The 24,736-nt window shown below is 37.7% G+C and overlaps 1 protein-coding gene across 1 annotated transcript in view; it reads right to left on the bottom strand.

The window, feature by feature from the left end:
- LOC137386077 (zinc finger E-box-binding homeobox protein zag-1-like) overlaps positions 1-24,736 on the bottom strand; it is a 40,571-nt gene that overhangs the window by 5,983 nt on the left and 9,852 nt on the right. The window contains exons 5-8 of the mRNA XM_068072752.1: positions 23,656-23,768; positions 10,387-10,577; positions 6,836-7,089; positions 3,870-4,008 (exon numbers count right to left, since the gene is read on the bottom strand). Coding sequence (XP_067928853.1) covers positions 3,870-4,008; positions 6,836-7,089; positions 10,387-10,577; positions 23,656-23,768 — 697 coding nt within the window. The remainder of the gene's footprint in view (positions 1-3,869; positions 4,009-6,835; positions 7,090-10,386; positions 10,578-23,655; positions 23,769-24,736) is intronic.

Genomic DNA, 24,736 nt, shown 5'->3' with positions numbered 1-24,736 from the left:
TAGTCTTTTTTGTTTTGTGACAAACACCCCATTTTGCTTACTGTCAACAAATCTGAAATCACAGAAACTGAAAGATCATTTTATCTTGGGCTGTTTAGTTCTACTCTTCTTCAATTTGTATCGCACTGACCTTGCATTCCAATGCTTCCCTAATAACAAAACCACAAACTGTCTAGTTTACGAAACTGAAAAGCTTATTGGAAGTTCTAGACATACGCCCTTAGCTTATGTCTACTCCGATCACACTACTAGCAGCCCAGACGCCCTGTAGCATTAAGGAGGCATTTTTTGGGAACATATTGGACAACATCCTATTTTGGTTGTCAACAGTATAACCTCTAATATACCGCGAACTGCAAGCTAATCAAGAACTCACCTATTCTCTACACCCAGCACCTATTAGCCGTGCTGAGTTGAGTGTTATGGATAACTATTAACCTGTTAACCGTGCTGAGTTGAGTGTTATAGATAACTGTTAACATGTTAACTGTGTTGAGTTGAGTGTTATGGATAACTGTTAACCTGTTAACCGTGCTGAGTTAAGTGTTATGGATAACTGTTAACCTTTTAACTGTGCTGAGAGTCACGGATAAAAGCAACTGTTGTGTTCTTATTCGTGACTCTCAAATCCCCAAGTACAGCATCACTGCGGATAACTCTATGGCTACCTTATTAAACCTTTTTGCTTGGCTCGGCCTGCCGCATACCCTCTGAACGCAAATATTTAAGTCATACTATATATTACTCTTGGTGCTGTCACCTTATTATTGTCCTTATCATTAACTTTGCTGTAATGCTAATTTATTGTACTATTTCATGTTAGTGTTATTGTTCTGTTGTTATTATGATTACCATTATTTAACCAGTATGAGCGCTGCTAGACTTGATACTCCAGTGCTTTAGCTGAAAGCCAGAGGATAAAATAGTTCCTTACAATGTACCTTCCTGAGCCTCGTTGCAGCTCCTAATATTTCGGATTTTTACTACCTTAAAAGACACGCTGGCTCCAGCCTTAACCAGAGAGGGCAGATGATTGTTAAATATAGTTACAGGTGTACTGATTACTGTATGTATAATCCTTACTCTCACATCCTCTACCATACAGTCTCACACCCTCTAGGTCTACCATACAGTCTCACATCCTCTAGGCCTACCATACAGTCTCACACCCTCTAGGTCTACCATACAGTCTCACACCCTCTAGGTCTACCATACAGTCTCACACCCTCTAGGTCTGCCATACAGTCTCACATCCTCTAGGCCTACCATACAGTCTCACACCCTCTAGGCCTACCATGCAGTCTCACATCCTCTAGGCATACCATACAGTCTCACACCCTCTAGGCCTACCATACAGTCTCACATCCTCTAGGCCTACCATACAGTCTCACACCCTCTAGGCCTACCATACAGTCTCACATCCTCTAGGCCTACCATACAGTCTCACATCCTCTAGGCCTACCATACAGTCTCACATCCTCTAGGCCTACCATACAGTCTCACACCCTCTAGGCCTACCATACAGTCTCACATCCTCTAGGCCTACCATACAGTCTCACATCCTCTAGGCCTACCATACAGTCTCACACCCTCTAGGCCTACCATACAGTCTCACATCCTCTAGGCCTACCATACAGTCTCACATCCTCTAGGCCTACCATACAGTCTCACACCCTCTAGGCCTACCATACAGTCTCACATCCTCTAGGCCTACCATACAGTCTCACACCCTCTAGGCATACCATACAGTCTCACACCCTCTAGGCATACCATACAGTCTCACATCCTCTAGGCATACCATACAGTCTCACACCCTCTAGGCCTACCATACAGTCTCACATCCTCTAGGCATACCATACAGCCTCAAATCCTCTAGGCCTACCATACAGCCTCACACCCTCTAGGCCTACCATACAGTCTCACATCCTCTAGGCCTACCATACAGTCTCACATCCTCTAGGCCTACCATACAGCCTCGTATCCGTATTCTCCGTACTCTTTCATCTTCTCATCATGTTTCTCACCACTCTTGCTCTTGCATCTTTTGCTGTTTCCACATCTATGAATAAGTATTCATTCATCAGTGTGTTCTCTGGTACAAGGCCAGGTCTCATTGTCTTTATAACTTTATCTGTGACTCCCACAGTAGCTTCATCACAGCAGCTTCACCTTGTTGTTCTCAAGGACTGCGTTCAAATGTTGATCATATCACTTGTCTGTGTGGGGTAGTTCATGTTTTTACATAATATATGCTCCAGTATTCTGTCTCGTGTCATACCTGTGCAAGTATTCTGTTGATATCGCTGTATTTATCCAGTGACATACCTTTGTATATTGACATGTCGCTATGTTGCTTGTCTGCTCTGTCTCCGCCTCTCTATAGCTAATCTATACTCCGTGGTGCTGATTTTCAGTTTGTCTCCACACATTCTCTCTCTTTAACCATTGCTTTGGTTCCCATACAATATTGCCTTAGTTCCTATACAATATTGTCTTGGTTCCTATGCAATACTGTCTTTAGTTTGTCTCGAATGTCTGTTTATTTGTTTGTCACACTGATTGTCCATCCTTGAATTTTTACGGTTTTTGTTTTGAGTTGTTTTCGCTGTCACACTTGATCATTCTTTTTGCTGTTCTTATCACTGACATCGCACCATCTTCGGCGTATATCATGCGTCTGACTCTTATAGTTAACTCTTCCTTCTGTACTCATCACACCTCATCCTATTCTCTAGTTCTATTTATATCCTGTAGAAACCAGACCTGAGACACTCCCTTCGTACATCTTATCATGATTATTATCCCTATTATTATCCCTATATTACTGCTATTTCTATGATTCAAGTTTTCAATCATCTTGCATCACAAAGTTTGAATACTGGCTGTTGTAATGTGATAGGTTTCAACAGAAAAGTCGCATAGAATTTTTGTTTTTCTTTTTTATCGTTGACTCCGCAAAAAGCTTGTGCCAACAGTTTCTGGCGTGTTTTTGCATAGCTTTCAGCCCGTACATTGTACAACTTTGTCATGCGTTTCCCTGTACTCTGTGCAGTTTTACTTCTCTCACAAAGTATATGGAATACAGTTTCACCTCTATCACTATACCTTCTACATAATAAAGATTAAAGGTTTCTCTTTCAATTTGTACTGTCATTGTTATTATTATTATTATTACTATTTGTGTTATCACCTGTGCTGATACTTATGCCATTGCAAAACAGCATGTTTAAGGAGACAAAGGTCAGTTTTTACCTTGTGGCTATTTGCAGTAAAAACCTTTTATGGCTGCACAAAGAGAGAAATGTTATTATTTTTGTGTTCAAACTAATCTCTACACAGCTGGTATAGCGAGCTGAAAACCATATAATTCACTAAGCTTTGATGACATCAGCTAAAATTATAGTCGTGTCTGACATAATGCTTATGTGAAGCTACAAAAAATAGAAATTCTAGCCTTTGTAAATACAAATTAATATAGCATAATTCATCTAGCGACGCATTATTAATCGATTTTAGATTTCAGTAATTCTTCAGGGCTTCACATTTTTTATCATTTTTTGATGTTTTTATGATCATGACTTCTTATCAGTTACATGAGAAGTACAGTGTTGATTTTAGGAAGCCAAATATAGAGATTATTTACCAGCGAACAAGTCTAGATATGTATAAACCTGTTAGATAGAAAAAGTAGAGCATCTTTATACATTTTTATACAGCCTCTACATGGCGGATTAGATAAATCAGAGTTTTTATAAAAAATGACGTCTTTGATTTTTAATCTCTTGAGTTATGAAAGATGAACAATGCCGTAGTTGTCATGAGACCTGACGATATTTGTCAAGTCTGGGCAACCTTGAGTTGATATTTACCTTGGACCAGCTGGTGCCTTCTTTTGAACAGCCTCCAGCAACACACTTGCCTCTGAGGCTATTTCTAGCGCTGCACCTGTCTCTGAGACTCCGTCCAAAGGTTTGTAGAGTTCTGAAGCATTCGCCACTTTTAACAAACCTAAAATCAGGTTCTTAACATTATGTGTTCATCGGTGTCAGTGGTGTTAGTGGTAAGATGATTTTGGCGTAGCATTGGTCAGCCCACCGATCGCTTTCATTGACTTTTCTACTAGAGATTGACAGCAGGGTGCAGGGATGAGGCTATATCAGGTGATAAAGTGATAAAAGAGGCAAAGTGAGAGAGAGCTGAGGGCTGAGTCAGAGACACGGGACTGTGTAGAAGTTTTAGCCAAACAAGACTATAAATATTCAGAGAGCAACAGGTCAACCTCAAAGAGATAGGGAAACAGGGTGAGTCTCTCTGACAGTAATCGTATTTGCAAGGCATTCGGAGATGTTCTGTCAACAGTGAGCAGGTGGAAGGCTGCTGAACGTAAAGCAAGCTGTCATGAGCTCAACCAACAGGCAACCACTCAACATATAGCCAGTCTGACCTAGTCTCAACCACTTAACAATCTTCCCATATTCCAGCTGCCATCTTATATCCCCATCTAGCTATCAGTCGCACTGCCTTGCGAGAATTGTTCTTTTTTGGTAGCAGTTATTATAAAAAAACAAGAATGGAAAAGAGGAGTAAACCTAGCAAGCATTGTAACAGAGGTTAGTTTTTATTCAAGTATGGCAGGTGATTCCATGACACGCTACAACAAATTCATTTACAGACCTCTGACAACTGCATTGCTCAAAAACTAGCCACAGTTAGGGAGCTTATACGAACAGCTTATGTCACGTGTCTACACATGAAATACTCATACATACAAAAACATGTAAAGTACACATAAATTTACAGCTAAACACATTTCTATGTCTATCTTCATTCATACAATACATGTTCATCTTTGAATGTACATAACATACAGTTCCTTATGCATATGGCATGCAAACATTGAAAAAGATAATTTTCATACGCGTAGAAGTATAAACAGATATATAAATGATTTTAATTCCCAGTTCAGTTACACACAGCAGTCTAGAGCTTGTTTGTATTTAAACATCAGTTGAGCATTAAACATGAACATGGCAACCTTGGTAAGCTTAGATGACACATAATTTTATGATGATAATGATTTGTCTTTGTCCGGTACATACAATCCGTACTAACTACCTCAGCTTACAGGAATTCAGATAAAACGTAAAAATGGGTCAGAATGCCTTTTAATATTTAACATAAAGATAAGAAGAAGCCAAAAATGAGATAGTGTCACCACGTATCACCGTGTGTTAGCTGGCTTGTGTCAGCAAGAGGAGCGATAGAAATCACACAACTCATCGTAACTCACGGGTTCCTAATTCGACACACATTTACATCACATGTTGTACGAGTCAGTAAAGTGAGAATTCCATGCGCGTGAAATCATGCACATACTTCTGTGTGATTCCGTATGGCAGTCTACTCCTTTGAGTAATATCTACATTGTTTTGTTCTTAAAATAATAAAAAAGATTTGAGACGAGAAATGAGCAGTAATAAATTTTTCATATTTTGATTTATGTCAAAATCAGCTATAAACCTCCTTTGGTCTGCCCTTGACACAGTTTGTCTGCAGATGTTTACTGACGCTGTGCTGAGTACTTGATTTCAGCATATATGAACAGCACACTGAATAGAATAATGTTTTCATATTTCTAGCGCTGGTGAAATGGCCAATTAGTATTATATTACTGTATTATTATATTACTATATTATTATATTACTATATTATTATATTACTATATTATTATTATATTACTATATTATTATTATATTACTATATTATTATTATATTACTATATTATTATTATATTACTATATTATTATTATATTACTATAATATGACATCACTACCTAAAGAAACTTGATTAAAATAAAATATGCAACCAAGTTGTAATAATCTTTGCTGGCTTTCTGAAATGTTACAATAGCAATAATAATAATAGTTATAATATTGCTATTGATAGACAGCTTCACACAGTAGAATCCTCCAGCAGTGCATAGCCTACCTGAGACATTTACCTAAATGGGCCATAATTATGTTGACAGTTCAGGTGTTTTTGTGGTGAATAGTAGGCAATCTTAAGTTCTACAAAAGCTTAGAGTATAGAAGACAAAGCAGTTAGAACGCACTACCTGTATGTACCATGATGCATTTCAGTTCATCAAATGGATTGTTTGCTACCTATCTATAATGACAGTAATTTACACCATTACCGACCAGAACTCTGTACAGGCTCAATCACCTCTAGTACACTAACGATTGCAAACTATTTCATAAGAAAATTATACGTGATTAAAATTAACTTGCCTGTTTGGTAAGAAATTTTACAACCCGTGGGCTCTGTCAGTGTCACGCCATTTTTAAATTAAAAGGCTATACCATAACATAGTAATTGCAGGGCAATAGCTATATAGCAATAGCTATATAACAATAGCTATATAGCAATAGCTATATAGCAATAGTTATATAGCTATTGCTATATAGTTATATAGCTATATAGTTATAGAGCTATATAGCTATCATTGTTATATAGGTAGTTAAATAGCTATATATTCATAGAGCTATATTGCTATTGCTATATAGCTATATAGCTATATAGCCATATAGCTATATAGCAATGCATTAACTTTCCTTCTATATACACAACATGAAGCATTTTGTATATATGACTTATATATATTTCTCGTTATATCACAATTTGAAAGTGCGCTAATGGCATCACATAAATATTTGTTTAATGAGGTATTGTCAGCAGAGGTTAACAATTGTGGCCAGAAACAGTTTAGAGGGTTGATAACCAGAGGAGTTACCAGGAGGAGTAGCCAGGAGGGGAAGGAAGATCAAGACTGACCTTGACAGTGTTGAAGAATTGCTGGCTTTAGCTGCCTTTCTGATTTCTTTAGATCCTGGGAGTTAATCGGCATTGCTGCCGAAACTGCCGATGCTGCCAGTGTTGTCGGTACAGCAAGCGGTACTGGGGCAAGTGAAGATGATGAAGCAACTTTGGGTCTCCTCATAGTCTGTCTGTATTTGTCTTCCATCTTTTTTGATACCCAGCATTTTTTGGCAGACATGTGGCTGCTGTAGGAGCCCGAGTGGCTGAACCTGGAACAAAAGGTCAACAAATAGACAAAATTATGATAAAAGGTCAACAAATAGACAAAAATATGATGCAATGTTGTTCCGTTTCAAATTAAAGACCAAATATTGTTGAGAAATTTTGGTGACAAAACGTTTAACTTTTTGACAGTCAGTTTGTTTGATGACATTTGTCTACTTTATGCAAATTTCTATGAGTCAATGGAGCGAGGGGCCCATGCAAGGTTTTGCCTAGACTCTTCTCTGAAAAACAGCCTTGAATCATAGAGACTAACTAATATAATTGATGGGCTTTCAAGATGACATCGCAAAATAAATGCTCAGCACAAATCAACCAAATGACATATTTGACGAGACTTTTTTGTCTACATTTGCCAAGGTGCAAAATGACGGGGGAGTTAGAGTGGCATTATTCATTGTCTACAACTTATACATGTAGATCCTGTTTCCTTTATCCATAGGACATCTCATATGTGTACATACGTACCTGCGCACACAGCGTAATGCGCAGCTGCAGGCATCACCACTCAGCCATTTAGTAGATATTAAGGTGGTGAATCACTCACAAAGACAATAAAAGTTTACACATGATATGACACATGGTGTTGGTGAATTGCAGGTATTGAGAAAGTGCCTAGTAAGGCTGAGTCAGACAATGAGTAAGAGACATCGGGCATCATATCACCTGACTGGCCAGCTATGCAAGAAATTATACATGTAGCTTACTTAATTAAGGAGAAAGTGCTGTGGATAGACTCATCACTCATTATGGAATACACTACTCGCGGTACTGAAAGGATATAATGTCTAGTTAAAATGAACATTGCATTATGGGTCTAAAACCCGCTCGCCACTCACATATTTTTGGAACTGTTACTACAGACTCACTATTCCTAGTGGTTCTGCAGTTTGTATGGTCATATTTTCAAGCTCAGAGAACCAAAAACACTGCTCCACCACGACCTTACGATCTTGTTGGCTTGTCAGCAGTCAGCATTCAGCAGTCAGTGTGCGCCAAGAATCAGCCTGTAAATGCCTCTGGCCTTGAAGTCATATATCTTTTGTCAGTGGCGCTGCCGTTGCTGATGGCCATAAATAGTTTTAAAAAGATCAAAGGGTGTAGATGGCTAGCTCACTTGTTGTTTCGGTAGGAGTAAACATTCACTGCTGCCGGACTGGCAGCAAGTGAGACTCCAATTGAGTTCAGCTAATTGTAAGCTTGTAAAAGCATAATTAGTTGGTTGTTATAAACTAGAATACTTCATTAATATTTACATAAACAATTACTTGAATGCTGCGTACGTGTATCATATATCATAACACTTTTCCTATCATTCTATGCCAAATATAATTGCATTACGCAAGCAATGGTATTTGTATGACAGACATGGTAGAGCTAGAGCCCAAGTGTCAGCCTGCATTGTGTCTCTTCTCTCTTTGCTTCTGAATAGAACACCAGTTGTGGCTGCTTATGTAACTCAGCTCAGCGGTCGCTGCCTACTCCTATGCCAAGTCAAGGATTATGCTGGTGTTGGGCTATTTACAGTAGAACACTAGAAATATCTACCTCCTAGTTTTAGCACATAGTAGCTCAACCGCTCGGTGACAAAGTATACAATGTTATATTAGGATACTGTATACAATGGTAGGTCTGGTCTGGTCTGGTCTATTTACGGCTCCATACTCCTGGCATGGCTACAGAGAGTCTTGATAAAAGGTATCAACTACAGCCATGAATAGCGGCTGCTGTATACTATCTAATGGTGACAGGTTGGCTAAAGAGTGAAGTGGAGAATTCTTTTTAACTGTCCATCACAAGTACTTTATTTGCCAAGTTGCCTCAGTTTAACTATGAGAGCGCGAGTAAGCTACCTCCCTCCAGCTGATCGACAAGAAAACACAAAACTGTTATGCACTCTCAATATTTTCCCAAAATACTGCGAAATGTGGTAACCGATTAAGTGTGATTTGCATTCTCACATTAATTATTTAACGAGGATTTGTTGAGAAGCCACAACCTGCCAGATGCTAACCGAGTGTGCAATGCCTTGCGTGGCCACATACCTATTCTGTCATGAGTAACGTGTTTACTCTACAGAGCGGAACTGTTAAGCAAGACCCGCAGAAAGCGAGGCCTGTCCAAGACATTATCTGAGGAAACCAACTAACACTGACTTCTCAAGTGCTTTGAGGCTGCCTTACGCGCATCTAGTCACCACCATCTCGCTGCCATACCAACCTCCACTGAACACTGTAGTTTCCTCATCTCAGTGTTTACCGGAGATTAAAATGATCATCAATAACAAGATACTCATAGGTTCTATTGCAAAGCCCTTTTGCAATCTTAGTGTTTAAAATAAGGAAGTTTTTATGGTCGACAAGGACATAAATCTACCTGTTAAGTACAGGTTGGTATGTTTCATAAAGTCTTGCGTAACCTAACAACATTGAAGAACTATTCCTTCATCTTTAGCACAAAAACATTTTATGGAACTTTTCATTTATTATATTGACTGATTAGTGTCTATAATCAAGGATGTGGCATTTCCTGCTTTAATATGATCCTTAAATATACAACCAGCCGGCACTAGAGCATGTGGCCAGAGGACCCAGTGCAGACCGCAATGTTTTCATTGAGTATATCGAGAGTAAATATATAGACCGTTATTGGACAATTGCTGCTATACGCATCTTTAAAGAATGTTGTTATAATATGGTTCATACTGGTATCTACTATATGTGTATTGATCTATTGTACATCGATATTAATACGTAGTTTGTTGATGACAAAGCATTACATATCAATGTCAGTGCATTATGGATCAATTTGTTGATATCTAAACTTTATTGAAATTGCTCCAAAATCATAGCTGATTAAGAAAGGAAGTGAAATTAATTGAAAGCCAATGAGTATAGTAAATGCTGGCTGAAAAAAATGGTTACCTGAGTGGGCGGGGCTTAGACCGATCAAAGAGCCTCGGTATGTTTGATGGGTAGGTAGAGCCGCAAGCCTTGCGTGGGTGGTGGGAGGCGTTGGGGGAGGAATTGCTACCTATCACGTTTTATTTATGAAGTGTCCGCTTTGAGGTTATTTGCGTGTGATTATTAATTACTGGAGAGTGTGCGTCCAAATCAATCATGAATGCAATGCATTTCAAAATGGCTACACAGCAGGCCATGAAAGTTTTAACTAGAATTCTACAGAATACAAAGGGAAAAAATATGCTATTCTCTCAGTGCATAAATCAAGCGAGGAAAATCTGCAGAACTACTAAAAAGAACAAGCGAGGCCTTAGGAATTACCTCTTTTGACAATGACTGCATTGGAAGGGTTTTTCTCCGCTATGGATTCTTGCGTGTTCCTTTAGATGGTGCTTGAACTTGAAAGCTTTGCCGCATTCGAGGCACCGAAACTTTCTCTCTCCTCTCTGACTTTCCATGTCTTTTTCCAGCCTCACGTCATCATTCAAAGCTTTCGCGCAGGTTTGACATTTCTAAAACCCACAGCACCGGTAAGTAGGTGCTCTGACACGAGTAAGCGGGTGCTCTGACAACAGTACACTTAAGCGGGTGCTCTGAATATAGTAGGTAGGTCTCTGCCAATAGTATGACAATTTTAATACCATTAAGCTAGATTTAGGCAAGTAAAGTACTTGATTCCTTCATGAAATATACAGTAAATATTAAACGGATATAATCCATTTAGCAGATGGATTTAGTCTTCACTTTAGAATCAGGGCCATGGAGCAAAATTTATTTTCCGCTGAGCCATATCGATAAACAGCAGGGTAAGATGTGATTGGTATAGCAAATTCTAAGTTTAATTTTTTCAGGATATTTTCAAAATTTTCTCCTCTGATATTTCTAAGTTCATATTGTTGAAGAGAAAGACCAGGAATCTAGGACATATGCGACTAGGACATATGCGACTAGGACATATGCGACTAGGACATATGCGACTAGGACATATGCGACTAGGACATATGCGACTAGGACATATGCGACTAGGACATATGAGACTAGGACATATGCGACTAGGACATATGCGAATAGGACATATGCGACTAGGACATATGCGACTAGGACATATGCGACTAGGACATATGCGACTAGGACATATGCGACTAGGACATATGCGACTAGGACATATGCGACTAGGACATATGCGACTAGGACATATGCGACTAGGACATATGCGACTAGGACATATGCGACTAGGACATATGCGACTAGGACATATGCGACTAGGACATATGCGACTAGGACATGTGCAACTAGGACATATGCAACTAGGACATATGCAACTAGGGCATATGCAACTAGGACATATGCCACTAGGACATATGCAACTAGGACATATGCAACTAGGACATATGCAACTAGGACATATGCTACTAGGACATATGCAACTAGGACATATGCCACTAGGACATATGCAACTAGGACATATGCAACTAGGACATATGCAACACCTCTTAGGCAGGTCAGGTATGGACTATTCTTGGCATCACTCCTCGTAAAACTGCTATAAATACATGAGGTATTTTGAAGTCAACCAAAAAAATGCATGTTGAACAGCTTTTTCTGAATTTCCATATAATAATAAATCATCAGAGTTAACCAGATAACTGATTTACAGCAGTAGAACAGCCAGTAAGGTCAGCAGTAGAACAGCCAATCAGGTCAGCAATAGAACAGCCAACCAGGGCAGCAGGTAATAGAACAGCCAATAAGGTCAGCCGGTAGTAAAACAGCCAACCAGGTCAGCAGGTAGTAAAACAGCCAACTAGGTCAGCAGGTAATAGAACAGACAACCAGGTCAGCAGGTAGTAAAACAGGCAACCAGGTCAGCAGGTAGTTAAACAGCCAACCAAGTCAGCAGGTAGTAAAACAGCCAACCAAGTCAGCAGGTAGTATAACAGACAACCAGGTCAGCAGGTAGTATAACAGACAACCAGGTCGCATCACGAGCCACTCTTCATGACCAGACTTACATGTAAGTAGGCCTACTTGCTTTTCACAATTGGCTTACATTCAGATAGAAACACTAGCTCAGGGTAGCTTTAGCTCATGCAGAGGGTGTAAAGCGGGTACAGAGGGAGGCATTCTAGGATAAGTTAAACCAGCAGTCTTTAAACATGTGCTGGATATGCCGCTAGTAATTATTACTGGAATATTTTAGAACAAGCCATGCCAAAGCATCTACCTGGACATTACGTGTCAAAATACTACGCAGTGCTAATTTGCCTACAAATTTGGCTGGGTCGACCACACCTCAGCGTATAGTGGCTTTCTGAATGTTGCTGAATTCTTAAAATAGCAATGCCCTTGTGAGCAGCGATAAATGTCTTCAAGGCACCCTGGGAAGGCTTATTCGATGACCAGGTGTAACTTTTCATACAACCACTGTGAAGAGTAAACTAGTCGTTTTCTAAATTCCTTACGCACTTTTCTATACAATAGATTTCAAGGCTGTTATCACCGGGAGGGCAGGTCAAGCGATTTTCTTGAAATCCTTCACAAATATTCCAAAAATCTTCATCAAGTTGGTTAAAAGTTTTTACTAATACATTTTTAAAGCGTTAAATTAAATTTTGTAGTATATTATCTTATTAGCTAAACGCAGGTGCCAGTTTGTAGATTTAGGTCTGTGTATTTAGGTCTGTGTATTTAGGTCTGTGTATTTAGGTCTGTGTATTTAGGTCTGTGTATTTAGGTCTGTGTATTTAGGTCTGTGTATTTAGGTCTGTGTATTTGAACAAATCAATGATATTATTTTGCTATTAATAAATTGAAAACAAACAAATGATGATAAAGTTGGTTTGAAGAGGATAATCTTCTGATAGAAGTAGTTTTTTTAGGTGCAATGAGCTCATAAATATGTAAATTGACTGTTCCTCTAGTCTCCAGTTTTCATGGCTAGCTAAAAAGAGTCATTCTCTACCACCCTGACCACTCGCTTCTTGTGTAGCTGTAAACCAAGTTTAATTCATGTTTGTTTTATATATCCATCTTTGGTAAGAGCATTTTTAGGCTATGTTCAATGTTTTCACTATGTTGCAGCTTTAGCCATTCAACCTTGAAATGTTAGCCATTGTTTGTGACAGCCAGCAGGCGTGTAGATGTCGAAGCCGGGAAGATTTGTAGTTTTCTCGCTGTAATTAGCTAAATGCATATAAATAGCGAATTAAGAAGAAATTACACAATAAAGTTAGTCTCTAGTTTGCCACCCACGCAATATTAGCTTTGCGTCATTAGCTAATATTCATACGTTATTATATTGTTTTGTAAAATATTTACTGAAGTATTATTCATTTCAGAGGGTGGATTGTACCCCCTGCAGCGGTCCTTCACATCTCGCCGCTACATTCATGAGTACATCTCAACACCGGTTGCCACTTTAAGAATAAAGATATGAGATATGACTAGAGCGAACTATCTACATACACATCCCTCAAAACATTTGGCAGCAGAGTTGTCAAAAACAGTATTATTGTTACAGCACTTTGTAGCGAAGACATTATCTGGGAACATAATGAGAGCTTTAAATGTAAGCGGCTGTGATTTTAGAGACTAGAGCGCAGATAATCCTTCTAGAGCCAATGCGTTCATTCAGCTATTGCGTCCAGAAGCACCTGACAGTAGAGTAGCGAGACAAGCACCTGACAGTAGAGTAGCGAGACAAGCACCTGACAGTAGAGTAGCGAGACAAGCACCTGACAGTAGAGTAGCGAGACAAGCACCTGACAGTAGAGTAGCGAGACAAGCACCTGACAGTAGAGTAGCGAGACAAGCACCTGACAGTTGAGTAGCGAGACAAGCACCTGACAGTAGAGTAGCGAGACAAGCACCTGACAGTAGAGTAGCGAGACAAGCACCTGACAGTAGAGTAGCGAGACAAGCACCTGACAGTAGAGTAGCGAGACAAGCACCTGACAGTAGAGTAGCGAGACAAGCACCTGACAGTAGAGTAGCGAGACAAGCACCTGACAGTAGAGTAGCGAGACAAGCACCTGACAAGCACCTGACAGCACCTGACAGCATACAGATCCCGTTAGGAGTTGGTTTAGAAGCTATTGCTTTCCAATGAGTTGTGTTTGAGCCTCTGCGCATTCATTTCAGAGGGTCCAGCCTCTGAAATGAGACTGGACCTTACATTATACCAGCCTAAATTAATAAAAAATTGCCAATGCTTGTCAGCCCGTCAGCCCGTCAGATTAATAAATATATGTTATATGTATATGTGTGTTATATGTATATGTATGGTATATGCACATAAATGTTATATGTAAACTTGGTAAGAAATTTATTAAAATATTATTTAAAAAAATTTCTTACCAAGTTTATAGTATGCTCTACTTTAGTATTGAGCACTTTATGCTGACTTTTAGCCTACACTTTATCACATATGTTATATGTATATATTTTACATGTTATATGTATATATATGTTATATGTATATGTATGTTATATGTAAATGTATGTTATATGTTTATGTACATATATGGTATTTGGTTATATATGGTATACGTATATACATACGTATATATGTTATATGTATATGTATGTTATATGTTTATGTATATACATATATATATATATATATATATATATATATATAGTATACGTATATATATATATGGTATATGTATATACATGTATATACGTGTATATGTTATATGTATATATATGTTATATGTATATATATGTTATATGTTTATGTATATATATGGTAGTTGTATATATATGGTATACATATATACATGTATATACGTATATATGTATATATGTGATATATTTATTGTATCGTATACAATTCGCAGGCCCACAGAGCATAACAGAGATATATTGATTTACTCCCAGATCACTACGATATGGTAACTAGAAACTGCTGGCTTGACTCAATCACATTTAGAAACTCTGGAAAACTTATTTATGCCCAGCTATAACTTTAGCTGTTAAACTCTCAAGTGATTGTTTTGATAATTCTGTGGCTATCTCAGTGGATCATCACATAAAATGTTGACATAGGTCAGCATTTGACTAAAGCGTTAAACTGCTGTCAAGGGGTTTAGCTTAAACAAAAAATAAACGTGTATCATATAAATTTAATTTTGATAACACTTAATAAACAAAAACTTTCATGGCTTGTTTGAAGTACAATAATCAACTAACATGTTCGTCCGCTTTATGTTTGTATCATTATAATTATTATTTTATCATAATTATTATTTGAATTGTGTTTGCTATTATTTATTATGTTATTGTCATTCAACGGATATTGAAAACTATAATTCTAGTTGGATTTGAAAACCCCCAATAAACTTGAATGTTATTTAGAATCAGGTAGACACCTGGATACATTGACTTGAGAGCATAGCAATGTGACTCGGGAAGGATTTAAATATCTTAACCATAGACTGGCCCTAATATTTTAATCCTACCTTACAAGCACCAGTGTATGTGTGTCAGAGTATGCACAAGCACCAGTGTATGTGTGTCAGAGTATGCACAAGCACCAGTGCTTGTGCATACTCTCACACTTGTAGTCGGTGTTTATACTGACAGTTTAAATTGTATGCAAAGACATCTCAGAGAGCTGATTCACCATGTCTAAACAAGTATTCGATGTCATTGTTAAATTATCTCTATGTTATTGCTAAAGTCAGTTGAACTCTGCTCTCATATTAAAGATGCCAAAAAAACAAAACGGTACCTGATGTTTTACTCCGACTATGTCGGTAAACTGAAACTGTATAAAAAATACGTGGCCGCAGTTGCATTATTTCCAATTAGTCAATACATTAGAAGGTCGACAAAAACTAAAATTGCGCGAGCAATTTTAGTTAAAAGCTAGATTGATACTAAATCGATCGATCGAGCAGTAGAAACTAGATCCATACAGTTTTAATGATTGAGTCAACTGGAAAAATACGGTTCATGAAAATGTTGGATTTGAGAATTTAACATACATGACAACAAAAAGTATTGGTGGCATCGCAAAGCCAAAAATGGTGGTTGTAAATTTTAACCAAAACTAAAAACAAAAGAACAAAATAAAAAAGCACAATTTTGGAATTGCGCAGCCATTTTTACCAGCTTTTACATGTCTCTGGCCCGGCTGTTGTAATACTAGCTGAATGTCCGGTGTTGCATGGGTAATACAACAATGACCGAATCAATTTGAGAAACTTACCTGGTAAGCCATTAAAGGTAAGCTTACCTTTGCTAAAACAATTACATTATTTGCAAACGGCTTAAAGGTTGACTTGCAACAAAATTTACATTACAGTTATTTGGTATCCAAATATTCACCATGTCTTACTCTTACTGTAGGTTCAAAATATGTGGAAATGTGATTACAAGCTCTTAAAAGCTCAAAAACGAACAGTAAAAAGACCGGCCGGTCGTAGGCTGGAATCCCTAGGTTGGAATCCCTTTATTATGATGGCGTAATCATCACGTGAAATGAAAGGCCAATAAAAGTTCATGACAAATACTTCGGGTTCTACCGGAAAGCCCTTGTCAAATATAGATGTTCGCTACTTTACACTTTTGTATCAGCTTGGTCTAATCATCTAGTCATAATCTGATCATGTGACCCCTACTTCCTGCCAAATGGTACAAACATTTTCTGCAGCATTTTCCGACCATCACCGATGACCAACAGGCTCTTCATGTTTATCAGAGATTAATAGCCACCTCCTCGAGCTAAGGTTAAAAAATTAAAATGAAATAAATTGATTCTAATCTACGGCGGTTTCGTGATGGCGGCGATTAACTGTTCGCTTTTGAGCTTTTAAGAGTTTTTAATCCCATTTCTACATATTTTGAACCTACAACACAGCAGAGTAAAACATAGTGAACATTTTGATACCAAATAACTGTAATGTAAGTTTTGTTGCAAGTCAACCTTTAATAATCGTTATGTTAGCCGTAACTGTCAACTGTGCTAGTTAATGACCCCAAGAGCTTCTAGCATGATTTTTTAACCAACGTACTAAATGTGATAACAGTAATTGACAGCATGGCCATCATATGTAATGGAATAGATCGCTGGTCGGCTGACTAGGAGGTTCAGAGATCGAATCATCCGCGAGGCGAATTGTTCATTTCTAGATTTTAATCGCCACAACTGGACACACAGACAGACAACTGGACAGATTTATATATACATGCAGATAATAGATATATATTATGTATACATACAGATAATATATATATATATATATTATGTATACATACAGATAATATATATATATATATATATTATATACAGATAATATATATATATATTATATATACATACAGATAATATATATATTATATATACATACAGATAATAGATATATATTATATATACATACAGATAATAGATATATATTATATATACATACAGATAATAGATATATATTATATAAACATACAGATAGTAGATATATATTATATATACATACAGATAATATATATATATATATATATATATATATATATTGTATATACATACAGATAATATATATATTATGTATACATACAGATAATATATATATATATATTATGTATACATACAGATAATATATATATATATTATATACAGATAATATATATATATATATTATATATACATACAGATAATATACATATTATGCATACATGCAGATAATATATATATTATATACAGACAATATATATATTATATATACATACAGATAATATATATATATATATATATATTAGATATACATACAGATAATATATATATTATATATACATACAAATAATATATATATTATATATACATACAGATAATAGATATATATTATATATACATACAGATAATAGATATATATTATATATACATACAGATAATATATATAATATATATACATACAGATAATATATATATATATTATATATACATACAGATAATATATATATATTATACATACATACAGATAATATATATAATATATATACATACAGATAATATATATATTATATATACATACAGATAATAGGCCTATATATATTGTATATACATACAGATAATATATATATATATATTATATATACATACAGATAATAGGCCTATATATATTGTATATACATACAGATAATATATATATATATTATATATACATACAGATAATATATATATTATATATACATACAGTTAATATATATTATATATACATACAGATAATATATATTATATATACATACAGATAATATATATTATATATACATACAGATAATAGATATATTAAATATACGTACAGATAATAGATATATATTATATATACATACAGATAATAGATAATCAATGCTCAGTATGAAATGTCATGAAGTTAATCAAAAGAGGATGATGGAATGAGGTCTCATGGACCAACAGATGAAAATCAAAACCTCGTTTTTAGCAAGATGAACCTTATTTTATTGATAGACAGTGGCTACTGCATAAAGGCATGAAACAGTGGCGAAATGATACAAGGTGCAGCGGGTCATTGCCTCATCTGTTTCCACCTGTTTCATACCTTCGCGGATACATGTGTAACAAATATTTTCAAACTATTTTGATCAAGTTCTGAGTGAGTCGCTGACAAACTGCCAAACTTGTGTTCTCTTGGCAGCAAACGGAAAACAGTTAAGCTGTATTCCTGTCATTGACTCAAAGCGAGCCTATCCTTGGAGGGCATATCAAAGGTCTGTGGACTAACTATTGTCATCTACATATCTTAACCACAAGCACAGGAAGTCACCCTTCCATGTAGAGTCAACACGGAATTGGCTGCTCCAGTCAGAAATGAAGTCATATTTTATTCGGACAGAAATGAAAGCTTTGTACAGTTCAGTTCTGACACGAGTTTGGCTCTCTCTTTAGAAAACATTGTCAACGCTTATTTATTTGTAACAGCGACATTCTGTGTTGCAAGATGAGGAAATATAGTGAGTTTGCTTGAAAGTCTTGCTGTTCCGGTAGATTGGCTCAGATTTACAAAAATTAATTAATTGCATATACACGTAGCTACTTCCCCTTTAGTGATTATATCTTATACACACCTTGCTCAGGCTCATCTCATAACATGCTGAAATGAGAGGAAAAGAGTTTTGGAGGTCAGACAAATTTTTGAATATCTCCGTGCCGGAGTGGTTGTAGCACAACCCTCTGGCATGGAGAAGTACTTGTTCCGTACCAGACCAGACACAGCTGCGCTTCGCGACTCACTATGTTGATTTTTTGTAGCGCTTAGCAGAGTATTTACTTCTTGCGTAAATCTGTGCAAATGTCATCCTTCAAATATAACATTACTAAGCGTCTGGTCAGGCCGAGTCTACCTACAGTCTACCTACCTACCCTGTAGTTGTGATGAGTGGTTGGGGAGCAAAATGGAAATGGTGGTGTGAAGAATGCCATAAAAATGCTGTCTGATTGACAAAACACAGCCACCACTTTTGTAGGTTGTGTTACATTACTTGTTCATCTCATACAATAGAACCTAATTATCAACATGGTAGCCTACATGATACCTACGTGATATATGTATATGGTACATGATATATGTATATGGTACATGATATATGTATATGGTACATGATATATGGTATATGATATATGGTATATCTATTTATGTTTTCAGTCTTCACCTTGGCTCATCTTCTAATACTTCTTAAAGACATTTCTTTCTAAAATATTATAACTGAAGAATGGTTATCTTTTAATGTTTATATTTTTATTTCGGTTAACATCGACCTTGACCTTAAACATGAGGTACCAAGATTTTTATTATCTGTAAGTCTAAGCTAAGGTATGTTTCCCGATAACCTGCCTTTTTCTATGAAAAAGTGATAATAGTTTTACTTGCTTTTAGCATAAACCTGTCACACTTTCTCATACGCTTTCCATAACATTGTTATTAACCTGTTCATATACATTCCATAATGTTGTTATTAACCTGTTCATATACATTCCATAATGTTGATATTAACCTGTTCATATACTTTCCATAATATTGTTATTAACCTGTTCATATACTTTCCATATTATTGTTATTAACCTGTTCATATTGTTTTTATAATATTGTTGCAAACTTTAAAATCTCCTTGTGTACAATTGTAGCCCCTTTTGATCTATCCTTCTCATTGGCTGTAGTTACTGAAGAAGAAATACAGCCACGACCATGCTGTTTATGCGCTGGTAGTTCATGCTGATAGGCACATGAAATATGCTCTAAAACCCAGGCCACTCAAACCTACTTCAAATTTTGTTTGTCAATGTGCAAAACCCGAGAGGATCAAGTATGCCAAAACAATAATTGAACAATTATACCTGAATCATAAATTATGGAGTTACCAGCATTATTTCCTATTCAGTGAGTAGATGAAAGGCCCGGTACTAGGTGTATCCTGGTAGGCTATAAGTAAAATCTCTATGTCAGAAAACCTTCCCACATTCTAGTCAGAAATATTACCATCTAGGAAGAAAGCAGATATCAACTGCAAGTATCTTAGGGACATCTTAAGGACACTTGTAGGGCAGTTGGGAAAATACAAAATATACAACACTTGTCTGTGGTGGCTTTGGTAAATGCATGAGCAGAACATAAACAATAGTTCCTACGAGAGATGGGGAGAGAGAAAGAGAGAGAGAGAGAGAGAGAGAGAGAAAGAAAGAAAGAAAGGGGGAGGGACAGAGGAGGGGTGGACAGAGAGGAGGGCGAGGAGGGAGAACTGGAGAGGAGAGAGAGAAAAAGAGTGCGAGGAGGTGTGGGGAGAGAGATGAGGAAACAGAGGCGGGATAGGAGAGAGGGGAGGGAAGTAAGGTGGAGAAGGGGCAGGGGTAGAGGGAGAGAGGAAGAAAATAAGGTGGAGAAGGGGCAGGGGTAGAGGGAGAGAGGGGAGGGAAGTAAGGTGGAGAAGGGGCAGGGGTAAAGGGAGAGAGGAAGGAGTGAGAGGAGGGGTGGGGCGAGAGATGAAGAAACAGAGGTGGGATAGGAGAGAGGGGAGGGAAGTAAGGTGGAGAAGGGGCAGGGGTAGAGGGAGAGAGGAAGGAGTGAGCAAAGAAGAAAATGACTAAAAAGCAAGCAATGGAGGTGGAGAGATTTCCAGTCAAGAGTGTCTGAAAGGTCAATTATCATTTATTTTCTGAGTTAGCCGACGCCTTGCAAACTTCTCTAATTGTTTGTTTGGTATTTTTGTGTAAGAAACTGTCAAAAGTTCTTGACTTATAAAAGCCCTTGATACCGCTTGAAATATGATAAGTGACTGAAAAGAGGAAGTGCTGCATACCGACGCGCTGTCAAGTTTTCAGTTTCCTCTAGTTCCCAATTTTAGTTCAACATGTTGACAAATTTCTAGTACATGAGTTTTTCTTACCCAAGAGATAAGAGATAAGTGAGACATGGCAAATGAGTTACTGTAATATGAATACAACCCGTTAGTCATGTTTCCTCAGTGCTTCAGCTGTGAAGGAAATCATGTATGATACACAACCGCAACAAGTATTTCATTTTAGGAGACCATATGAAGTAAAACAGATTCACATGTTTCATGACTTTGCTTAGCCCTGATTCACATTTTCATATCTACCCAGCATCGCTACCCGCATACCTGCAGGATGCCAGGCTATTGTTGATTCGTTGTCAAGGAAAGTTGCCACGCTGTCCGCATGCAATACATACAGCAGCGCAGACACTGCAACCCAAACCGCAGACAAGCCGAGTTTGTTGTGGTCTTTTCCCCTATCAGACTAGTACATGAAATACTTGTGGTGCCGGCAGCAGTGTACAGTGCAGTCATCAGTAATTTCCTTTTGCTATGCTTGACAAAGGTCTTTTCTTACCTTGGTGTAAAAATATTTACTTGGAAAAGTGCTCTGAAGAACGGGGGATTTAGGGAAAAAATGAAGCTTTGATGACAAGTTCTAATATCATTGTGGTTATGGCAAGGCACAAGATGGATAAGGTACATCAGACGCCTTACATTCAGACATGAGTAGTGGGCATACTGCACCTGCACCGCACTAGTGTGCTCCTCACACTGACCAAGGACAAACGCTTATGGGATCTGATGAACAACTACCAGGTGAATTTTATGGCCTATTAATTTCCATCAAAGGAGCTATGAGTTCCATTTTAATGCGCGGACAGTCTGAGAGAAGACATTGAGTTTACCCGTGCCCTCCCAACTGAGCCTCCTACAGCAATGTAATCGGGGTAGAACTTAGCTGACCTTGTCTCCGCTGCCGCTTGCACTCGGCATCTTTGGTGCTGCCATTGCCTGTTCATACCGGTACTAATTTTTTCAGCACTTTCTCAAATAAGTGTTAACAGTGTTACGGTGTCATAGTAGAGGTTACGTTACGGTGTCATAGTAAAGCTAGCAGACAGGTTTTCCACGGCTACCTAATCTGAGTTTGTGAAAGCTGCCAATTCATCATTATCAGTGTATTGAAGGTCACATTGAAAGGTCACATTGAAAGGAGTATTATGCAATCTTTTCCTAACCTTGAGGCACCAGCTAGTCCACCACTAGTCACAAGTTTGTTCACTACACAACAGCTAATATTATATTTTCACCGCTCAACCTGCTGTCTCGTCTCTGCTTTTGGTAAATACGAGATTTCTCTAGAAGACTACTTCACATGATAAAGATAAATAAATATGACAAGCACAGCCTCCGCATATATAAGAGACCAGTCCCATCCCAGGTACATATGTGAGATCAGCCTCATCCCAGGTACATATGTGAGATCAGTCCCATCCCAGGTACATATGTGAGATCAGCCTCATCCCAGGTACATATGTGAGATCAGTCCCATCCCAGGTACATATGTGAGATCAGCCTCATCCCAGGTACATATGTGAGATCAGTCCCATCCCAGGTACATATGTGAGATCAGTCCCATCCCAGGTACATATGTGAGATCAGTCCCATCCCAGGACATATGTGAGATCAGCCTCATCCCAGGTACATATGTGAGATCAGTCCCATCCCAGGTACATATGTGAGATCAGTCCCATCCCAGGACATATGTGAGATCAGCCTCATCCCAGGACATATGTGAGATCAGTCCCATCCCAGGTACATATGTGACTGGCCAGGCTAACTTCAGGTGTCCAGGCTTTCATTTTTGAGTTTTCGCTTACGTCACAAATAGCGAAAATATACATCATAATTCATCATTTAAAATATTGACTAGACTGCCTAAGTTTTTCGCCAGACATCACATCTTAGAAGCTGCTATATCGGCCAATTCACAGGAGAGCTGATTAAAACAGAAATTCTTGTCTCTATTCTCTATGTTTATGTTGTTTCCAAGTGCTCACTACTTTGAATTGACTATCGACAATGTTCAAGAGACATCACAGTTGGATAGCAGCAGGTACCTGTGACCATGTGTGCTAAATATCAGCAGGTATCTGTGGCCATGTGTGCTAAATATCAGCAGGTATCTGTGGCCATGTGTGCTAAATAGCAGCAGGTATCTGTGGCCATGTGTGCTAAATAGCAGAAGGTACCTGTGACCATGTGTGCTAAATAAAATAAATATATATTACATGTAATTTTACTCACAGCTGCCTTGTCTGGCTGATGCATCTCACAAAGTTGGTTTGGCAGCGTCGCTTTAGGAACCACATGGTCATCTCCTTTTTCATCACTCTTTAAGAGGCTGCTGTCAACCTCACCTGAGCAAAAACCGTAAGAGAGTCAGCAGAGAAGACACATATTGGGTGGCTGACATCTGAGCATTGATACGACAAGAGACTGATCTCGAGTTGTTTTGTTTTACAGAAGAAAACTACACTGTATGTTGCAAGGGAGTTAATCTTTGAAGAGTTGGAAAATGTAAAAAAACATTGTTCAAATTATATTTCAGTATACAAATATTTTGCAACTTTTTTGAAGGCTTATTTAATGAAATCTGTCATAGGCATGTTGTGCTTAATAGCAACGTAAGAAAAGATATTTCAGTGTTTGAAGCGTGTCAGATGACATGATATACGAGCATCTGTGAGCGCCTGTGACAACTTCTAACGGGTGGGGGCTTTAGCTGCGCTGAGGCAAGCCCTAGGAATCCGATCTAAAGCGATGCGAATTGTTTCCCTAAATATACTTTAAGACCATATTTATGACCGCTACCGACGTACGTAGCAAAGGCATTATAAGACAGGTGTGCACACCGTGTCCACACATTATAATTCTTAATCGGCCACTTGAGCAAAAAAGTGAAAAAAAAACATGTCAAAGCATTAGCTCAGCACTTTTAGCTTTGCTGAAATGTAAATTTTTTGTCACCAATAAAAACTAAGTTGACATGCAAGGACAGGTTCTTGATCTTGAGTTGCTAGTAAACATAGGTATGCCCTGGCTGTTGTAGAGCAGTAAATACCTTTACCTCAATCCCTTTCATGTCCTTTGGCTAACTTAGACAGCATTTTTGTGGATGTTTTGTAACGCTACCCATCCTGTCTACAACTACACCAATATCCTTCGCTTCCTACTTAAACTCATCTTAGTACACATAAGAACTGCATCATCTGCTTCATAAAAGATTTTGTCAATAGAAAATAAAAAAGCATTACTAAATCAAATTTTATTTGCTAAATGTAATAATTGGCATGGGCAGTGTGATGGCAGTGTAATGGCGGTGTGA

Source organism: Watersipora subatra, chromosome 1 (assembly GCF_963576615.1).
Source record: "Watersipora subatra chromosome 1, tzWatSuba1.1, whole genome shotgun sequence".
In the NCBI taxonomy this organism is placed as follows: Eukaryota; Metazoa; Bryozoa; class Gymnolaemata; order Cheilostomatida; family Watersiporidae; genus Watersipora; species Watersipora subatra.
This window is presented reverse-complemented; position numbering and strand designations above follow the sequence as displayed.